This window comes from Vanessa tameamea, chromosome 26 (assembly GCF_037043105.1).
Source record: "Vanessa tameamea isolate UH-Manoa-2023 chromosome 26, ilVanTame1 primary haplotype, whole genome shotgun sequence".
Classification (NCBI taxonomy): domain Eukaryota; kingdom Metazoa; phylum Arthropoda; class Insecta; order Lepidoptera; family Nymphalidae; genus Vanessa; species Vanessa tameamea.
The window spans coordinates 3453241-3471062 of NC_087334.1; the positions used below are offsets into that span (position 1 = coordinate 3453241).

The window sequence follows — 17822 nt, forward strand, 5'->3', positions numbered from 1 at the left end:
AATAGCCATAAATTAAGTGTTATACAGGAAAGGAAAGCAATCGACTAAAAAAATAATACAATTCGGATAGAGTCACGAGGAATGCTTAGTTCCTTTTATAAACATTAAACTGTCTAATATTGTTTTGACATTGTTTAAGCTTTAATTTTCAGTGATTTGTATAGAAGATACTATATTAGATCGATTTTAATTGGTGTATCGTATGGTCAGGTCATAAATCAGGTCAAAAATAATTTTATGAATTTTATAAATGATTAATATCTATTGGCTAAATGATTAATATCTCTTTATACATAATAAAAAATATTATTATTAGATATAACAACAGTATTAATAATGCAGTCGTATTTGTCAACAAGTATTTACCATTGTCATTTTGCAATATTTAAAAAATACAGTACTTTTTTTTATTGTATTTTATGTAGTTTGTTTCTTAAAACTTGTTTGTAAACAAACTGTAGACGGCAAAAATTTTAAATAGATGACATTGACAATGACAATGACAATAAGGTTACAAAACGTTCCTTTCTATACCTAACAATGATTATAAAAATAACACTCAATCGCAATAATTTAATATAAAGATTAAACAATCGATTAGCGATATGTCCAAACTTACCATAAGGATTTTTAGCCACAATAAATCCATCAGTCTCTAAAGGCTCAGATTCGCCTTCCTTATTTACGGCTCGAACTCTGAACTTGTACTTGTGGTTTGGCGTTAGACCTTTGACAGTGAATTCTGTTGGCTCAGCGCCACATTCACCGCATGGTACCCAGTTGCCGGTATCCTAAGGAAAAAATTTACTCTCAAAATAATGTACTCAATGGACTCAATAATTACAAATAAGGTTCTAAGAAATATTATGGTGAATAAAAAAATGGTTTAATTTTTCCACTCACCAAGTCCATTTTTTCAAGGGTGTATCCAGTGATATCAGATCCCTTCCAATCATCAGGCTTTTGCCATTTAACGGTCGCCTTCTCGGCACGGATATCCGTGATTTCGATGGGACCATTTGGACGATTTGGTTTGTCTGAAAATAAGAGTTAATGTTAGTAAATAATAAACATTATGTAGTTACTAAAATAGTAGCATGAATTACATTTGCCATTGAATTACGAAGAAAACAATTAAAGATTGCTATGTCTGTAGCATATAATATTACTTCATATTATAAATACGAACGAATGTTTTATAAGAAGTATTGCATTATTATTAGTGATTTAAGCTACATTATTAAGAGTTTACTTTTTGATTCTTACCAAGTACGACAACATCGGCGATGCTCTCGCATGTACCAGATGAATTGGTCAGGACCAGCTTATATTTTCCACTGTCGATTCTCGTGGTTCTTCGCACCGTCAACACAGTGTTTCTTTCATATTTGTCAATGGTGATACGGTCACCATCGTCGTGAATTTCCTATTAAATCGTAAGATATTAGTTTTTGCTTGTAATGTTTTTATTAAATATTTAAATTTTGATGGAAATTATCGTATATCAATTTATTTAGTACCAGAAATTTATAATAGTGTTTTGATTTTCCAGATTCAGATTCCGCTGAGAGTTACGCGAAGATAATATTAATGATAGATTCCATCAAAAATAAAACAAAATGTCACAACATCAATTGTTTAGTGATAGTGCATACATCAAGTTGTGTTAGTGTATTTGTATACAATTTAGGAAAATGTCCTGCCATAGTGTTAAACACAGTAAATATTTCACGGTTCTCCGAAATATGAAACCATGTGTGCTCCGCTAGATTCAAAGTGATTAACATTTTGTGAACTGTGAGACGGTGCACATATATCTTATTTGAGTTGCATTCGAACGAGTAAACATATATAATGTTCATGTACATGTAACATATATTCTTGAGATTGTAAATGACATGCGTGTGTTTATGAGAATAATACAAAAAGTGTTGTAATGTTCATATCTCGCCTTAATGCATCCCGTTTAAGTATTTGAAGATATAAAAAAATACATCGAAAGCTTTTACATTGTAACGACAATATAAATCATCGCACCCACTGCGATCAGATTAATTACATGTTTTACAGAACTATTGGCATGAACCATAATTATATTTAATGAAAATTGATCTCGAGGTTGTCTTTGATGTAGGAAGAATTTATGTTCTATTCTTACTACACCAAAATATATTCTGTAAAACATGATAAGGCGGCAATATATATTTTTGTGTAGTCATGTTAGCACATAATAAAAGTGTAGAAGAGAGTAAATTGTATGAGTAATTATTTAGAACAATGTGGCAACATTTATTTTCACCCATCTGACCTTCTCGGTGTACGCCTTTCCACGTTTCTTTTTTGGACAAAATAAAAAAGGTATTAATATCTGATCTTGATCACGACTTTAAAATTAGTTGAACACTCGAGACATACTCTTAAATTTTCTTAATATATAATATATTCTATGAAAATCTTCTTAAGGTCATTACGGTAGCTTCTCAATATGAAAAGTGTGTTGATAGCTGTATAAAAGTTTTGAATTAAATCAATATGACTAGAGAATCGAAGTACCTCTTCTCCTTGAAGCCATTTGACTTCCGGCTCAGGTTCACCTCCATATTTGATGTCAAAGGATATAACCTGACCCTTTTTGATGATCATACCCTGAAGACCTTCACCAATGATGTAGGGCTTAACTGTAAACAATATTAAAAAAAATATTATTACGATTGAATTTAAAAATATATTGCAACAACACAACACAGGTATGTCACCAAAGTTACGAGGTCTAATTTTTCTTACCAAATCTGCATTTAGCAACTATAGGCTTAGTGCTGTCACTAGGTTCTCCAGGGCCTGCCTTATTAATAGCGCGTACCCTAAACTCGTAAGTGCAACCTTCTTTAAGCCCAACTTGTGTGGCAGATAATGCGTCTCCCGGTACTTCTACACCTTTTACCCAGTCTTTGCCGAATTTCTCCTATAATATTTGAATACGTTGAGTAAATAATTGAATTATTTATTTGGGTATAATTAATATGATACTTGTGTGATATTTCCTCATAAAGTCATACCTTGTACTCAATAATATATCCAGTGATAGGTGCACCGCCATCATTATCTGGCTTTAGCCATTTGATATCTGCATGATCTTTGTCCCAGTCAGTGATCTCCACGCCTCTGGGTTTCGATGGTTCGTCTAGAAATTTATATATTTATACATATAGCTTAAATTTTAGACAAACTTCTCTAAAGCTTTATATAAAAAAAAAATACTCACCCCATGGATCTTTAGCCAGAACAGGCTTAGCGAAAAGACCAGGTTCACTAGCACCGATCTTATTAACAGCTCGGATTCTGAATTTGTAAGTCTTCTTTGGTATAAGATCCTCGACCTTATACGTAGTTTGCTCACCGTGTGCAACTTCCGCAACACTATCCCAAGCAGCTTTGAGAGATAGATCCTAATTTAAAATAAACAAAATTATTACATACCCATACATAAATATACTGAGATTATTATTTATTTATTTTAATATAATGTTTCACATTAGTTTCTTATTTACCTGTCTTTCAATGAGGTATTTGATGATTGGAGAACCACCATCGTCTTGAGGTGCCTTCCACGTAACAACGCATGAGGTCTGGAAGACTTCCTTGACTTCAACGTCTCTAGGTGGTGTAGGCGCTGTCTGCATGATGATATTAACATCTTTGGAGTCTTCTCCCTGGGCATTTGAAAGCCTGATCTGATATTTTCCAGAACCTTCTCTGGTCGGTCTCTTAATCTTGAAGAGAATTTTCTCTTGTTCAACGACTGCTTCAACTTCCTTGTTAGGCAAAGGTTTTCCATCTTTAAGTAATTTCGCCTCAATAGGCGTTTGACGAGTGCCAGAAACTATAAGAAAATTATTTGTTTAGAAATTTCATAACATGAAACTTATCAAAAGACAATAGTACTAAAATATTCACGGTGTCAGAAAAAAAGTTTGAGCGCTATTGATGCGAACATTGCAACAATGTAACAGATACTCAAATTGTCTGCTGTACGTGCAGATCTCGCTTCATTAGATACATATAATATAATATATAATTAGTTGTAGTCGTATGAAGCTGTATATCTAGTATATTATAAATTTAGATATATATATATATCACAGATAACAGATTTTGACAAATTAAGATAGACATAACATGGAACAAAATATAATATGGTCTTTAAAGTAAATCTAGGCAAAAGGTAAGCTTACTATTATAAGGCACTTCGATGACAAATTGATTTCCAGCTGGCCCGTTGAACTCATCGGGACATTCAATTTTAGGTTTGGATTCGCCTTGTTTGACGGACAGTTTACAAGATGAGCTAAGTTTACCGGATTCACAAAGGATTTCACCATCATCCTCCATCTCTATCTTGTTGAAAATAAGCTGGTGTTTACCACCACCCAGGTTCTTGATTTCTATCCTGTTAAAAATAATATGATTTATTAAAATGAATCCTGTCACTAAACATTAAAAATAAGAATTAGATTATTTTTTTTTAAAGCATCTAAATACTGAACAAGCTTACCTTTCATTAGGCACAATGGGGGTTCCATTGAAAGACCATACAGCTTCAGCGGTTTGATCTTGTAATTCCACTTCAAGAACTACCTTATCCCTCTCAATTGCTTCTGTGTCCTTCAACTTTTTGTTGAAGCGATTAGAGTCTATAAAATGTTAAAGTAACCAGGTTATTTTTTTAGATATAACGAAATATAATTTATATATATTTTTAACGGTACAAATACAACGAAAACAAAGATTTAATTTACATAGGTAGTAAGCCTATTGATCACTTCAATAGAAAATCTATGAATGATCGTTCAAGTTCAGAATTGCATTTTTGCAGTCTGGGTCTATTAACCTCAAACAATAGGTAATAATCCCATCCCAAGCAGGCAATCAGATTTCTTAGAATTCAATAAAATTAGGTCATTTGTTTTATAACAAAATTAAATTAATTTTTAAAACCTATCATCCCTACGAAAAATCCTAACAAATTCAAATTCGGAAAACACGTGTAATTCAGCGTGGAAAACGTCAAGTAAGTTTTCAACACGTAGGTAATCCTAAGATCTAAGAAATTTGAGAGAAGACTATAAGGTCCCTATTTACTCACAATTGACGATCAATTCGCAGGCAGTCTCATCGGCGTTACTGACACACTTGAAGTTTCCGGCGTCAGTAACCTTCGCATCCTTGATAACCACCTTTCGCTTGCGACCCTCCTTTACTATTGTGATACGCTTATCTACCTTAAGAGGCTGGTCGTCCTTGTACCTATGATCAAATTAATTGTATTATGTATTAAGTTGTAGTATTACCAATTATTGTCATTTGTTTTTTTTTTGGTTATTGTACGTTGAAACTTACCATTTCACATCACCCGAAGCGTCGTCCAATTCACAAAGTAATGTGATGGTATCTTTTTCAATAGCTTGTTGAGATTTGAGTACCTTGGTGAATTTATATGGGTATTCTATAAAAGAAGAGAAAATATTATATTTTTTTATATATGTTTTTATATATATTAAAAACAATTTTCCTGGTAAGGCTTTCACAAATTACTCACCAACAATTTTAAGTTCACATTCGGTTTTATCGGCTTGTTTCTCAATTCTACAAGAATATTTGCCAGCATCTTCTAATTTAGCCTTCTTAATTATCAATTTACATTGACCAGATAAATCTTTAGATATTTGGAAATCGTCTCCATCTTCGATTTTCGTTTCTCCTTTCCACCAAGAGACGATTGCTAAACTGTTGGAAACGGTACATTCAAGTACAGTTTCATGTTTTGTGTATCCGGTAAGAGTTTTCTTCAGATGCTTTGTGAAATTGTAAGTTGGATCAGGTTCTTCGACTTGTAAGAAAGCAGTGCTAGTGATGCCACCAATTTCAATTGTAATTTTTCCTGTATCATCGACTTTAGGGTTCATTATAATGAGTTTGTATGAATCTTGTTCGTTCGTCATCTTATATTTAGATCCAGGGAATAATTCCTAAAATAAAATATATTATAATTGAACCTATCTATTCCGACAGAACGTTTTAATATTGGTACTTATATTGCAGTAACTTACATCCTTTCGGAAGAACCACTTCGGCTTTGCATTCGGTTTCGTGAAAATCGCTTCGAAGGTTACCTTCTTATCCTTACCTTCCTTTGCAAATTGATCTACGAGGGGCTTCAAGAATGACTCTTGTTTCTGAAATAATTTTGTGCATAATTAATATACCTTATTTAACATGAGATTCAATCGGTGCAATAACAAAAAGTGCTCGTCAGACAAAAAGCTATGTGCTGATCACCCGTAACCTCGACTTCACATTTGAACACTTTGAACGACCATACAATATCAGAAGTGACACAGTAATACAAATATGCGTGAAAGTGAATGGAACACTTGAAATTTATGATGAGATAATCGAAGTGTTAAATTCATCAGCCATTCTTCCATCACCAATCATAATTTCAAACACCATGCGTCTGTACAGAAATTGGAATTTTCCTTGATATTGAAGAAATGTGCAAAAGTGGGCGTATCCGAAGACTTGTGGACAGTGTACACAACGATCACTCAAAAATAATGAATCAATTTTCAATTTTATGTCAGAGTTATAGGATATAGAGCATCTACGCTATATTCATTATTTTTGAATGAATTACGAAAATACTTTAAAACATCGATGTCACTATACAATTCCCGGTGCGAAGTGCTGCTATTAGAAATATCGTAGAGTGCAGTAGAGCCTGAGAGGGAGAGAGAAGAAAATAGATGGTACAATAGACGTGCTCTTTTTACACTATTTAAGGTGAATTAGGTTCTTGCTAAGATTTCGAAGTAATATAGTGCTTGCACTGATAACTAAGATGGCTCGTCCTGTTAAACCACGAAATAAGTGTCGTGAAAGCAAAAAAAAAAAAAATTCCTAAAGTCAAGCTAAAAAAAACTAAGTTAAAGTTTGGAATGTTGAAAAATAGATATGAAATGCTGAAAATAAAAATTATCCTCGTATCCGATTCAACTTTTATTGGAATACTCTTAACACAAACCGAATAGCGATCGCATTTACTGAAACGATTAATATATCGTCTGTTACACGGCCGACGTTATCAGATGTAAATCTAAATTCTTTGTAGGTCACTCGTTTATATAATTAATTTTAGATATCAGTGCAAGACGATCATTTCTAATCTTGCTGGACAGATTTATGCTCAAGTGTGGACGTGAAATATATTATTGTGCGACAAATTGCATTTAGTGATACAATTCAAGATGCACTGTGTCATCTAACGACGGACAAACGCGGTGTCAAACCTCGTTTCTTTTGAACGAGTGCAGCACCGGCCAATCTGGAATCAGTTCCGCTAGAGACGGTCTTCTATTTTGGGATCTCTATAAAATATCCACAAATCCTTAGTGAACTCTTATTGACAATTTCTTAAAAACGAAAGTGGACTTTAAGAACGAACGGATACTGTCGTTATTTACCGATCAACGATTCTGTTTTTATGTGGTGTGTGTTTATATGTAATATATTTGTGTACATTATGTATCTAGTTTTTTTAGAGTATATAAAAATATTTTTTAACGAATACACGGTTAATTCGCTTATAACTTTTTTTACCAGGACTTTTGTATGTACACGAATAATTTAAACAAAATTCCAAAATCTGCATACACCGAATGCGTCAACTGAAATTAATTATGAATCAAATGAATATTTTAACACAAAATGACAAAAGCTCCTCAAACCGACGTCACAGAAACCTGAAATCAAATTTATTTAACAACAATCCAAGATAAAGTGAATGATCATCAATTTCATTCCACTTACATTCCCTGAAAAATGTTAAGAAGAAAATAGTGAAGTGGTGATACAAAAACTTTGTGCCAGTTATTTAAAATCCATCGTTTATGCATTGATTTTTAAATCGCTCGTAAATTACCATTATCAACGTTATGCAATTATTTCATGACACTTAAAACTTACAACAATAAACATAATTTCAATAAGAGCACACACGTAACGTAACATCGATAATAATAATTTTAGAGGATAGTTTTAGTTACTTTATTTATCATTTTATTACATTCCATTATTTGAAATAAACCTCCGATCGTATTGAAAATTTATCATTGATCACATTTGTGATGGCGTCTAATTCTAACACTTTTCTTTTTAATTTTTCCAATAAGAACGGAAGTTTATTGTGTTTTAGGTTTACTTTTATTCCTCCATTTTATCGAACCTTTATTTTGACAGTCTCCATCAAAGCGGGCCAATCGGGTATTAGTTCGGGTAGAGACATACGTCTCCTTATTTGATATATGCCCTAGAATCGACAGCAGAACTTATAGATATGTCTCTTGTGTTGTGTAAACAATGGTGCAAAGCTACGTTAATAGTAAGCAATGTTCAAAGATTCATGAAAAGATATTTAGACGAAAAAGTAGCGACCTTACTATCTTATTGGAGAATATTAAGCTATTTTGTTACTTACTTTTATTCCTAAAATGGTAACGCGAAAAATGTCTATTATTTTTCTTATGAACCACCCGGCCATTATTTATTTTTTATTAATTAATCTTTCATACAAAAACGTCGTCCCACTGCGAAGTATGATAGATTGACATATTCATTGCGAAAAACTGACAAGTTTTTTTTTTTACATTAGATTAAACTCTAAAGAGTTATTATTTAAAATAAAACGAATACATATGGCGTCCCATTAATCATATGTATATAATTAAAACTATTGTAAGTTGAAGAGAAATATAAGATTGGAATGAAAGATGATACTGTCAGGAATACTGAGGACCTTGAACCAGGACCAATTTGAGGAGTTTCTGCGCCTGTCGGACGGGAATCTAAACATCTCGACACCTTCCGATACGACCACAATGTGATCTTCATCTTCGAAATATCCAGTCTCTAATCCCTAAGAATCAAATTTTATGATGCAGACGATGTTTTACAGTTTTGTAATCTTATTTCCTTGCAACAAATTAAAATATATGTACAACATATATTGTTTGAATATACAAATATTTTGATAGCGCAAGTCAGTGTTTCGACTACTATTTTGTGATGGTAGTTTTACTCCACTTAAATTGTGTATATAACTTTTGTATTCAGCAATGTTTTCAGTACCGTCAGTATGTAAGTGTAATATGGCGATTTTCTACGCATTTATTCTTCGAATATGCTTTGTCATTTAAATATATCTTAAAATTACATTTTTGAACGAACTAAAGTGAACTTTAACAATCAACATTCAACAAATAGTTCAATAAATATTTTACCTGATGGAGCTGTCTTTAATATGTTTTAAACAGAGAATTAGTGATAAAATTATTAAAATAATAGTATTATTTTAATAATCTTTATTGATATCAATGAGCAGTGCTGATTTAGATAATAGTTTTACCATTAAATCTCTCAAATTATCACTTGTAATATTTAATTTTATTTATCGTTTAGCTTTAATACATTTTATATCACCACCTTGTTAGTATTTTTCTTCTTTTCATTGAGTATATTATTATTACTATTCTCTCAACACTAGTACATCTACCTTACCTTTTCGACTTTTTTTAGAGGTGGAATTGGTTTTTCGGTTTCCTTTAAGTCACCCCAATCAGGATCATCCTTCTTTTCACCCCACTTAGCGTATTTCCTCTTCTTGAGTAGAGCACGGAAGTCCATACCACTGGCATCTACGTACAATATAACCATTACCATTATCCTCAGACATTATACAAGTATAAATGTAACGTATTTGGTTTTATTTATTTTTGTTTGTTTCTTCTGTAGCTTATGTTAGATCATAATATCACTTACCGGACACATAAAGTTGCATTTCAGCTGAGTCTTCGCCATGAATGTTACTAACAACGACTTTGTATTTGCCTTCATCGTTAGGTTTTACTTTCCTCATACAGAGTGTGATAAGACCATTTTCGCCATCAGTGACGAACTTAAAACGGCCACCTTCAATGATTTCTGTGACACCTTTGTAAAATTTGAAGGTCGGTGCTGGGTTACCCTCGACTTGAATAGTGAGGTATCCAGTTTGATCTGTGTGTGAAATAATTGTTTACAGTATTCATTTTTTTAGACAAAACCAAAATATAAATTAAAGTTTCCGTTTTATTTGTTTCAGAGACATCCTTAATTTCCTTTCGAAGATTGTTTCAGTATAAAGCAAATAACTTTATCTTATTTAAACTTTTACTTTAATTTTGACGGAGTCTTACCTTCAACAGCAGAGTTGCTTTCTTGCACGTCAACAATTTGTGGAGGTCCCTCATTACCATGCGGCTTCAATGGTATAGAGGGCTTATTAATTAAGTCTTCTAGGTCTTGGATTGATGGTCTTCTCGTGTCACCAGATTTTCTTCGCTATATTTATCAAACGAGCATTAATATCTCAACACATATCATACATTCAGTTGTTAATCACGTGTAAACCAACATAGACGTAACAAATGCGCTCTTAATTTAAATAAAATGTTTTATGGAATAAACAAAATCAAATGTTAGCAAATAAATTATAAAGTATAATCAGAGAATTATGAAAAAATATAAGCGACAAATAATGATTAAACATTTTTAATCAGTTTTGTAATTAAGAACTTTTATTTATTGGGTGTTTTTATATTCGAAAATGGAACATTGTATGTTGTCATTAATTAAATAGTAATTAGATGGAAGTATTTTTAATCTTAAACTTGAAACTTTGTCAACCAGTTAAAAGTCATCGAGATACATTTGAAACGATTTGGTACTGATTAAATTTAGATTGAAAAATTATACCGTAACTAAATACAAGACACATTAGTTGTGTTATGACAGATGCTGTGCATCATGTGCGTTAGCCAAATGACCCGACAATGAAGATCTGGACTTCCTGATAAATGTAGCGCAAGTGTTGAAGGCAGCACTTGGAAATAATTACAAGTGTGAATTATAGTTGTACTTTTCAATGACGTCATTGATTATATTTTTATAATAAAAGAAAAATCCTTAGCATATAATGCTGGCACTAGATACGAACTATTACGAACCAATACGAATTGAATGTGAGATTGAGTTATCAAAACTGTTATCGCTTTAAGAAATGACTAGATTACGATACACTTTTCTAAAATTTTCGGTTGGGTCGTTTATATTTTGTATATAGGTTAAGTGTTTAATATTTGGAATCAAATTAAATGCTATAAAATATATTATCGAGTTTAATAATAATCAATTGCACCAGTAACTACAAAATATACTTCTAAAAATACCTAAACTTAAACTACTAAGTGCTATATACAACATAAACATGAAACAAATAAAAATCTTTGAAATTTTTGCAACTTAGTTTGAACTTTTTAACGTCAGCTGGTATTAAACGAAACCTATAATTGCCTTATGCAATCAATATTTTCAAATGATAACTTTTTTTTTTAAATAAATGCTTTAATGGAATTAAGTATTTATAATATTTATTTATTGTAGTATTATAAAAAAGAATACAATTATTTTGTAAAATAATATATAAACTGTTTTAAAATTTTACTAAAAAGTACCTCAATTGTTTCAAAACTATTTCGATGTATCAAATTGAATGTTGACCTAATGTATTATGGATTCATGCGTACTTACCCCTGTATCTTTTGGTACAGCTAAAGAAGCTGGTTTTTTAGCAACAGCCGCCATTATTTTAAGTACATTTGATAATTAAGATGCCACAATACAATGGAAAATATATCAATTAACACAGTTTATTATTACACGAGTTCATGACACTTGCAATTCCATCACATAATGTCTACTAAAAAAACTCAACAATTATTTTAACTAGAACAGATATCATCAAATTCATTTTATTTACAAATTCACACATATTCACTATAAAATTCAGATATGATAAATACACCTCCTAAATTATATTCAATTCTGAGCTAATTATTTGGAATCAAGAAGGGATTTTCGATTGCGGACAGTTCGATAAATGTCGTTCCATGTAAAATGGGCGCGAATCTGAAAAGACTGAAGGGGTCGCGCGCGCCTAGTTGCCTGATTATGGAACGGGTAGGGGTAGGGGGAGGGGGAGGAGGGTATCTATTTGTGCACAGCACAAATCAGCAGACCAATTCAATTAATTATCAGATTAAGGTGAACATCCGTGTGTACTTGGACTATGATGTTAACATATGTGTGAAGTTGTCGTCAAAAGATATCTGCCGTAATTTATCCGATATATTTGGACATAAGGAAGCGTATTTACGACAATACAGTTGTATTGCTTAATCATTGTCGCAAACTCTCTCAGTCATTTCAAGATTCAAGTGTTATCATTTAATATCGTGCATTAATTACTTCGTCGCATGAATATTTCTTTAATCGAGAAATTTGGAATTAGTGATTACTTTTTAGTGCAAGATCAAAATAACCAAGTTCACTTCACTTTTCTTTGAATTCAATCATGATACAATAAATAACCATCAATAATCCTAAAACGAATTGCGAACCAAATTAACGAGTTTGTAATTTGAAATATAGTGTACTAGAAATATCGTTTACATTTTTTTTAAATTAATTTGCTGATTTTTTTGTTTTCATTATTTTTTTTTATATCTAGTGAAGTTTCAGTGACGAATGTAAAATTCAAACATAATTCAATTTTACTTCTTATTTTACATATTAAGCTACGATGTATTTTGGCTTTTTTGTGCATTGAATGGTAAGTAAGCTAACTTTCTGAAACTATTATTCATAAAAATACTTGATACTAACTATATCATCAGTAAAAACACCTAGTACCTACTTTCTTTCTCAGATCATTGCACAATTTACATTTCCATGCACAGAAATTGTCGTTTCGAATTTCACATTTCATACAGGCAATATAATTTAAACCATCTTATGTAACCAAAAAATATTTTTATTATTTATTGCTCTTTCAAGAAAAACACCTGTCAATAAAGTTATTGATATACTAGACAGGCCAATACTTTTAAGAACTGCATCTATGCCAAGTTTCAAGATATGATATCGTCCCACGACTGAGACGATCCGCCCACGCGAGTTGACTTAGGTAAGAAGCATCTCTATATCTAACCGTCAATCACATTTAAATCTATTCTTGTCTATTTGTAGCTTGTCCTTGTCTTTAATAATAGTATTGTCTAATTATGTGACGATATGGAATGCACGCCTTTTTATCTGTTTATATTTAAGCATGTTTATATAGTCTTTATAATTAACTTTTTCATTTAGTTGCTTTTTATAATTTTGATTTTGAGTAGTCAAGTTAAAAGTGTATTTGTTGTTTAAATAATTTGTTTACTTTAATCATTTAATCAACAAAATTAGAATAACTTTGATACATTTTTTGCCAAAGTTATCTGATGTAGGTAAATTTTGAGGATGATTTAAAAAAGATCCAAGGGATGGTTTTAATGAGAGGACATTAATAAACTATTGAAAGGACATATTGCCTCCCAAGCCAATAATTCCTTCACACTTTGAGATATGGATAGGCCTAATAAACTATTCTTATAGTGTGTTAAAGTTGTGCGTTATTCTAAATTGTCTAAAATTTATTATAGTCGAAAAATGTTGCGTTTATGCAAACAATTACAATTATTTAAAAAGTTATTTCGCTTAATATTAAGTTGTTCAATCCCATTCTATTCTGTAATCTATAAAATATCTACGATCGGTTTAATTATTCCTTTAATAATATGATACTGATTCAATAAGTCATTAGTTTTGGCAACTTCTTATAATAAAAGCACCTGATCAAAGTTGGTCTTCACCTTGGCCTAGCTTCTAGCTTTTATTATAAGAGTAACTATCAATCATTGGAATTCGGCAGAGAGCTGGCATGGCTGGTCAGTGTCTATCTTCTTGATGTATTTTACTGGTCATGGTCCTGATTTTAGTCACAGCTCGAAAATAACTACTCCATTATCACTGACGTTCTAAACTCTTCAGCTTTTAAATTCTCTAACGATAACTTACGAATTCACACCGCTTTAAGGGGGATTGTTTTTTTTTTAATGTAATTCGATATTGCATTATTCGGTTCAGCATTATCAAATTTATCGTTAAGTAAATATTTATTTTTATACTTATACACTTGCGTCGTCGATACAAGTTTGGCTCAAAACTAAATTCATTAGTTGTTAATTATAGATATTTGTTTAGCTTCCGCTTCTAAATTCAATACATTTGATTTATAAATTAGATACGACATAATTAGACACGACATTGTTTTGGAATACAACTGATATGTTTACGATCAATATGTTTTGTGGCACCTTTTAACGTTAATAACTTGTGGATAATTACTTCAAGCTTACTAATTCAGTGAAGTTAATACCACTATATATGTTAAACGCAATGGTAAATTAATTACACAAATATATCAATACATGTACAATCGTGTTTTCATTGCATGGCAAAGCAGTAAATTTTATTAAGGTAGCGTGGGTTGATGTTATCTCCATTACAGTAAATTAATGGGACGAATGGATTCAGTCGTAATGCATCGATTATATATATATAATTACGATGACAATAAAATCCATACGTCCAGTTTAATATAAAGTTAAAGCGGCATGCATGTCGTGCAATTTATTTTTAATATTTCGGATTTTTTGCGCTAGTCAGTTAAGGTTGAAAGTTTTATAAAATAATAATAATATTAGAAAGATAAAGTGTTAGTTGCACTATTGACTATTATCGGAAACGACGATAAAGTTACGTTACATAATTTATTTAAACCTTTCTTGTATATTCTTTAAATTGAGAAACAAATTATATTACGGATCATGTTTTATAATATGTTATCTCAACGATAATCATTTATTTATGACATATAATTAATCACTGAAAAAAAAGTCTATGTTAGCCACGAATCTAATAGATTTCTTTTCTATAACATTGAATTCTAAACATATATTTCCACACAGTATATACCTCGCCTGATAGTTCACCCGGCCTGCCGCGTTTCTTATTTGGAAAAAAAATAAATGTTTTAGTATAACATTCCTTGTTAATATTGTGCATAAATTAATATATTTTGTAACAATGCGTAAGTTTGTGAATGTGTGCAATGTTCTATCCGTATTTAGTTTGTGTTAGTGTTTTTTTTGTTATTGTGTGTGCGTTTTTTTTATAATGTCTGTACAATTTTAACGTTATTTCAATGATCATAACTGCTCTTGCTGTTTAATGAAGAAATAAGAATATTCAACTACGCTATTATTAGAAGAATTTAGCATAAGAAAATTATTAAAAAAGGTTAAATTTAGTTTTTGTAATTAAGCCATTCTAGTATTTTTCTAAAGCTTCAGTCGTTAAGGAATCATAATATTAATTGTCAGATAATTTTTAAAGAAAATTGACAAATATTTACGGAATCAATTCTCTTCTATTATGGTCCCTTAATAGTGATATATCAAAACTAACTAATTTGCTGAACTGCCAATTGCCATAAAAGTTATAACACCGCTAGTCAAAACAGCGGCGTTTTATTGTCATGTAATAAATTTAAAAAGTCTAAGTCTAAGTGAACTAGAAGGAGTGCATTCTATAAGGAATTAATTAATGAACTATTCGTTATAAGTAAAAAAGAGAAAAAGAGGGATGTTTTAAACAGCAATAATAAAATTGAAGTGAAAACTAATTTTGTGTGATATATTTTTTTTTGAATTCACATCGGACTGTTGTGGCAAATAAAAGTGATAAAAGTGTAAAGGTGTAAAAATTAAAATATGCTCAATAAAGTAAAAATACTGTCCGTAAAGTCGTGTGCGGTATAAAATAGAAAAAAAAATAAAATAAAAAATTTAACAAAATGCTTTGCAAAGCGAGCAGCGTCCACCTAAAATTGACCAGACCCAAACGATCTCACCTTTTTCTCGTCTAAAACTTCTCCAGGACGTAATTTGGTGACCTGTTGTTAAAAAATAGTGATAATAACCCTGCCAAGTCATTTAAGTCGCCTATCTGTGCCGCCGAACCTGAGAACCCTACAGCCCTATCATAGAAAAACTGTAAAAGTAATGTTGACCGTGTCAGTATTGCAGCGTTATTACATTATTTGTTTCACGATATGTTATTGTTGTTAGTTTTCGTTTCGAGCCCATGTGTAAGAAATGTTTTCTTACGACAATTGCATTATCATTGTCCGTATTTTAAATAACCAATCATTTTAACCGTTATTTGTGTGCATACGTGCGTACAAGCTGTGCAGTTTACTTGTGTGCTTATGTGTCACAAAAAATGTGCAATAGCTCGGTGCGTTGTACGAGAACATGTCGTAAAGACAAGTGCTGGATAATCACATGTAAACAGTAGTCAACGAACAATACTCGCTCGACTTAAATCAAAGTTTCGCCAATGAATTTCATTCATGACACGCCTCTGCCAAAAACAGACGCTTTGCTCGTTCTATTCCACGTTTATTAAAAGTATTTCATATGATTATCCAGATGGCTTCCCTTTGTGCTTTAAACCGCGTCAGCTGCAAATGCATTAACATAATTTCTTTGACAGAATTACAGTTAAACTTTTTTCACGGCAACATCATAACGGATAGCATTCAACGTAATATTCGTAGCAATTTTGCTGTTACCTTCTTCTCTTCGATCACCTCACCAGGTCTTAGTTTTCTATTTTCCTGTGGATTACGTGTTTTACCGTCTTAATATCTACATTGATTATTGTCAAACGTTTTGTTTCTGATACGACCTATTGTGTGAATACTAAATTCTAAAAAGCCAGGAGTAAGGGAATCTAAGCTTCATATCAACCAATTAAGTCAACTAATCATCTTCGTTACTCAAGCACGCGGCTCACTTAAGCATCATCATAATGTTGACGATTATTAGCGTAATTCAAAGGAGGTATATTTAGGGTGTTTTATTGTTACGGGTTCGGCTTGACAGAATAGGGGTCTACAGGGTTCAAAATACAATTATAACCACGCACCTATTTGATTTGTTTTGTAAAATGTGTTTCAGTTTTGTGTAAATAAAATCATTACGATGTATGTATATATATTTAAAATAAGTGCGTGCTCGATATCATAATTATAGGTATTCCTATTGTATAATTCTATACTACAATCAGACATCACAATAAATAGGTGAATCTAAGGGATTTCTCATACCTTTACAGTTGATAAAAAAATTCAAATTCAATATGTTTTTATCAATTTTGTATGCTGTTGTGTTACTATGAACATAAATTTTACATACCTCGTCGCTGATGAGTAATGACGGGCGTCGTCCCATTTCCTCTGGTGGAGGAATGAGCGACCCTCTTCTTGCTGGAGGAGCTGGTGACAACGATGGTTTTCTCGGTGCCTCCGGTTTCGGAGATTTTTCGCGCACAACCTCAATTTTAGGTGCCACTGGTTTTTCTTCTGGTGCCTTAATTTCTGGGACCTTCGGCTTTTCAGCCGGCTGTTTAAATTAATTGACTTATAAACCCCTTATTATACATAAAATAAATCTTTTAGTGGCTGAAGCCATAGGTTGGTGGTAAACATTCCTTGCATCGTCAATGCGTTGGTAAACCTTGGGAGCTAAGATGTTACGTCCCTGGTGCATGTAGTTAAACTGGCCCGCTGACCCTCAAGCCGGAACATAACAATACTAAAAATTGCTGTTTGACGCAAGAATATCTAATGAATGGTTGGTACCTAACCAGACGGTCTTGCACAAAGCCCGTATACCAAGTAAATATATAAAATTCTCATATACATTATTACAATTATATAAGATACT

At 31.8% G+C, this 17822-nt stretch overlaps 1 protein-coding gene across 5 annotated transcripts in view; it reads right to left on the bottom strand.

Annotated features, from left to right (window-relative positions):
* The window catches only part of LOC113393169 (twitchin), a 103117-nt gene that overhangs the window by 56921 nt on the left and 28374 nt on the right, over window positions 1-17822 (bottom strand). For 3 of the 5 annotated variants that reach the window (XM_064219158.1, XM_026629919.2, XM_064219159.1), the window contains 22 exons: window positions 17292-17498; window positions 15944-15985; window positions 15007-15039; window positions 10290-10434; window positions 9874-10110; window positions 9613-9749; window positions 7347-7424; window positions 6108-6233; window positions 5597-6026; window positions 5398-5503; window positions 5144-5304; window positions 4553-4691; window positions 4233-4447; window positions 3549-3880; window positions 3263-3446; window positions 3057-3181; window positions 2785-2962; window positions 2554-2678; window positions 2309-2335; window positions 1267-1426; window positions 904-1037; window positions 620-791 (listed from right to left, as the gene is read on the bottom strand). In XM_064219158.1, coding sequence (XP_064075228.1) covers window positions 620-791; window positions 904-1037; window positions 1267-1426; window positions 2309-2335; window positions 2554-2678; window positions 2785-2962; window positions 3057-3181; window positions 3263-3446; window positions 3549-3880; window positions 4233-4447; window positions 4553-4691; window positions 5144-5304; window positions 5398-5503; window positions 5597-6026; window positions 6108-6233; window positions 7347-7424; window positions 9613-9749; window positions 9874-10110; window positions 10290-10434; window positions 15007-15039; window positions 15944-15985; window positions 17292-17498 — 3493 coding nt within the window. Of the gene's footprint in view, window positions 1-619; window positions 792-903; window positions 1038-1266; window positions 1427-2308; window positions 2336-2553; window positions 2679-2784; window positions 2963-3056; window positions 3182-3262; window positions 3447-3548; window positions 3881-4232; window positions 4448-4552; window positions 4692-5143; window positions 5305-5397; window positions 5504-5596; window positions 6027-6107; window positions 6234-7346; window positions 7425-9612; window positions 9750-9873; window positions 10111-10289; window positions 10435-11682; window positions 11752-15006; window positions 15040-15943; window positions 15986-17291; window positions 17499-17822 lie in introns of those variants that run through there. The other 2 variants (XM_064219160.1, XM_064219161.1) reach the window with 2 other exon arrangements.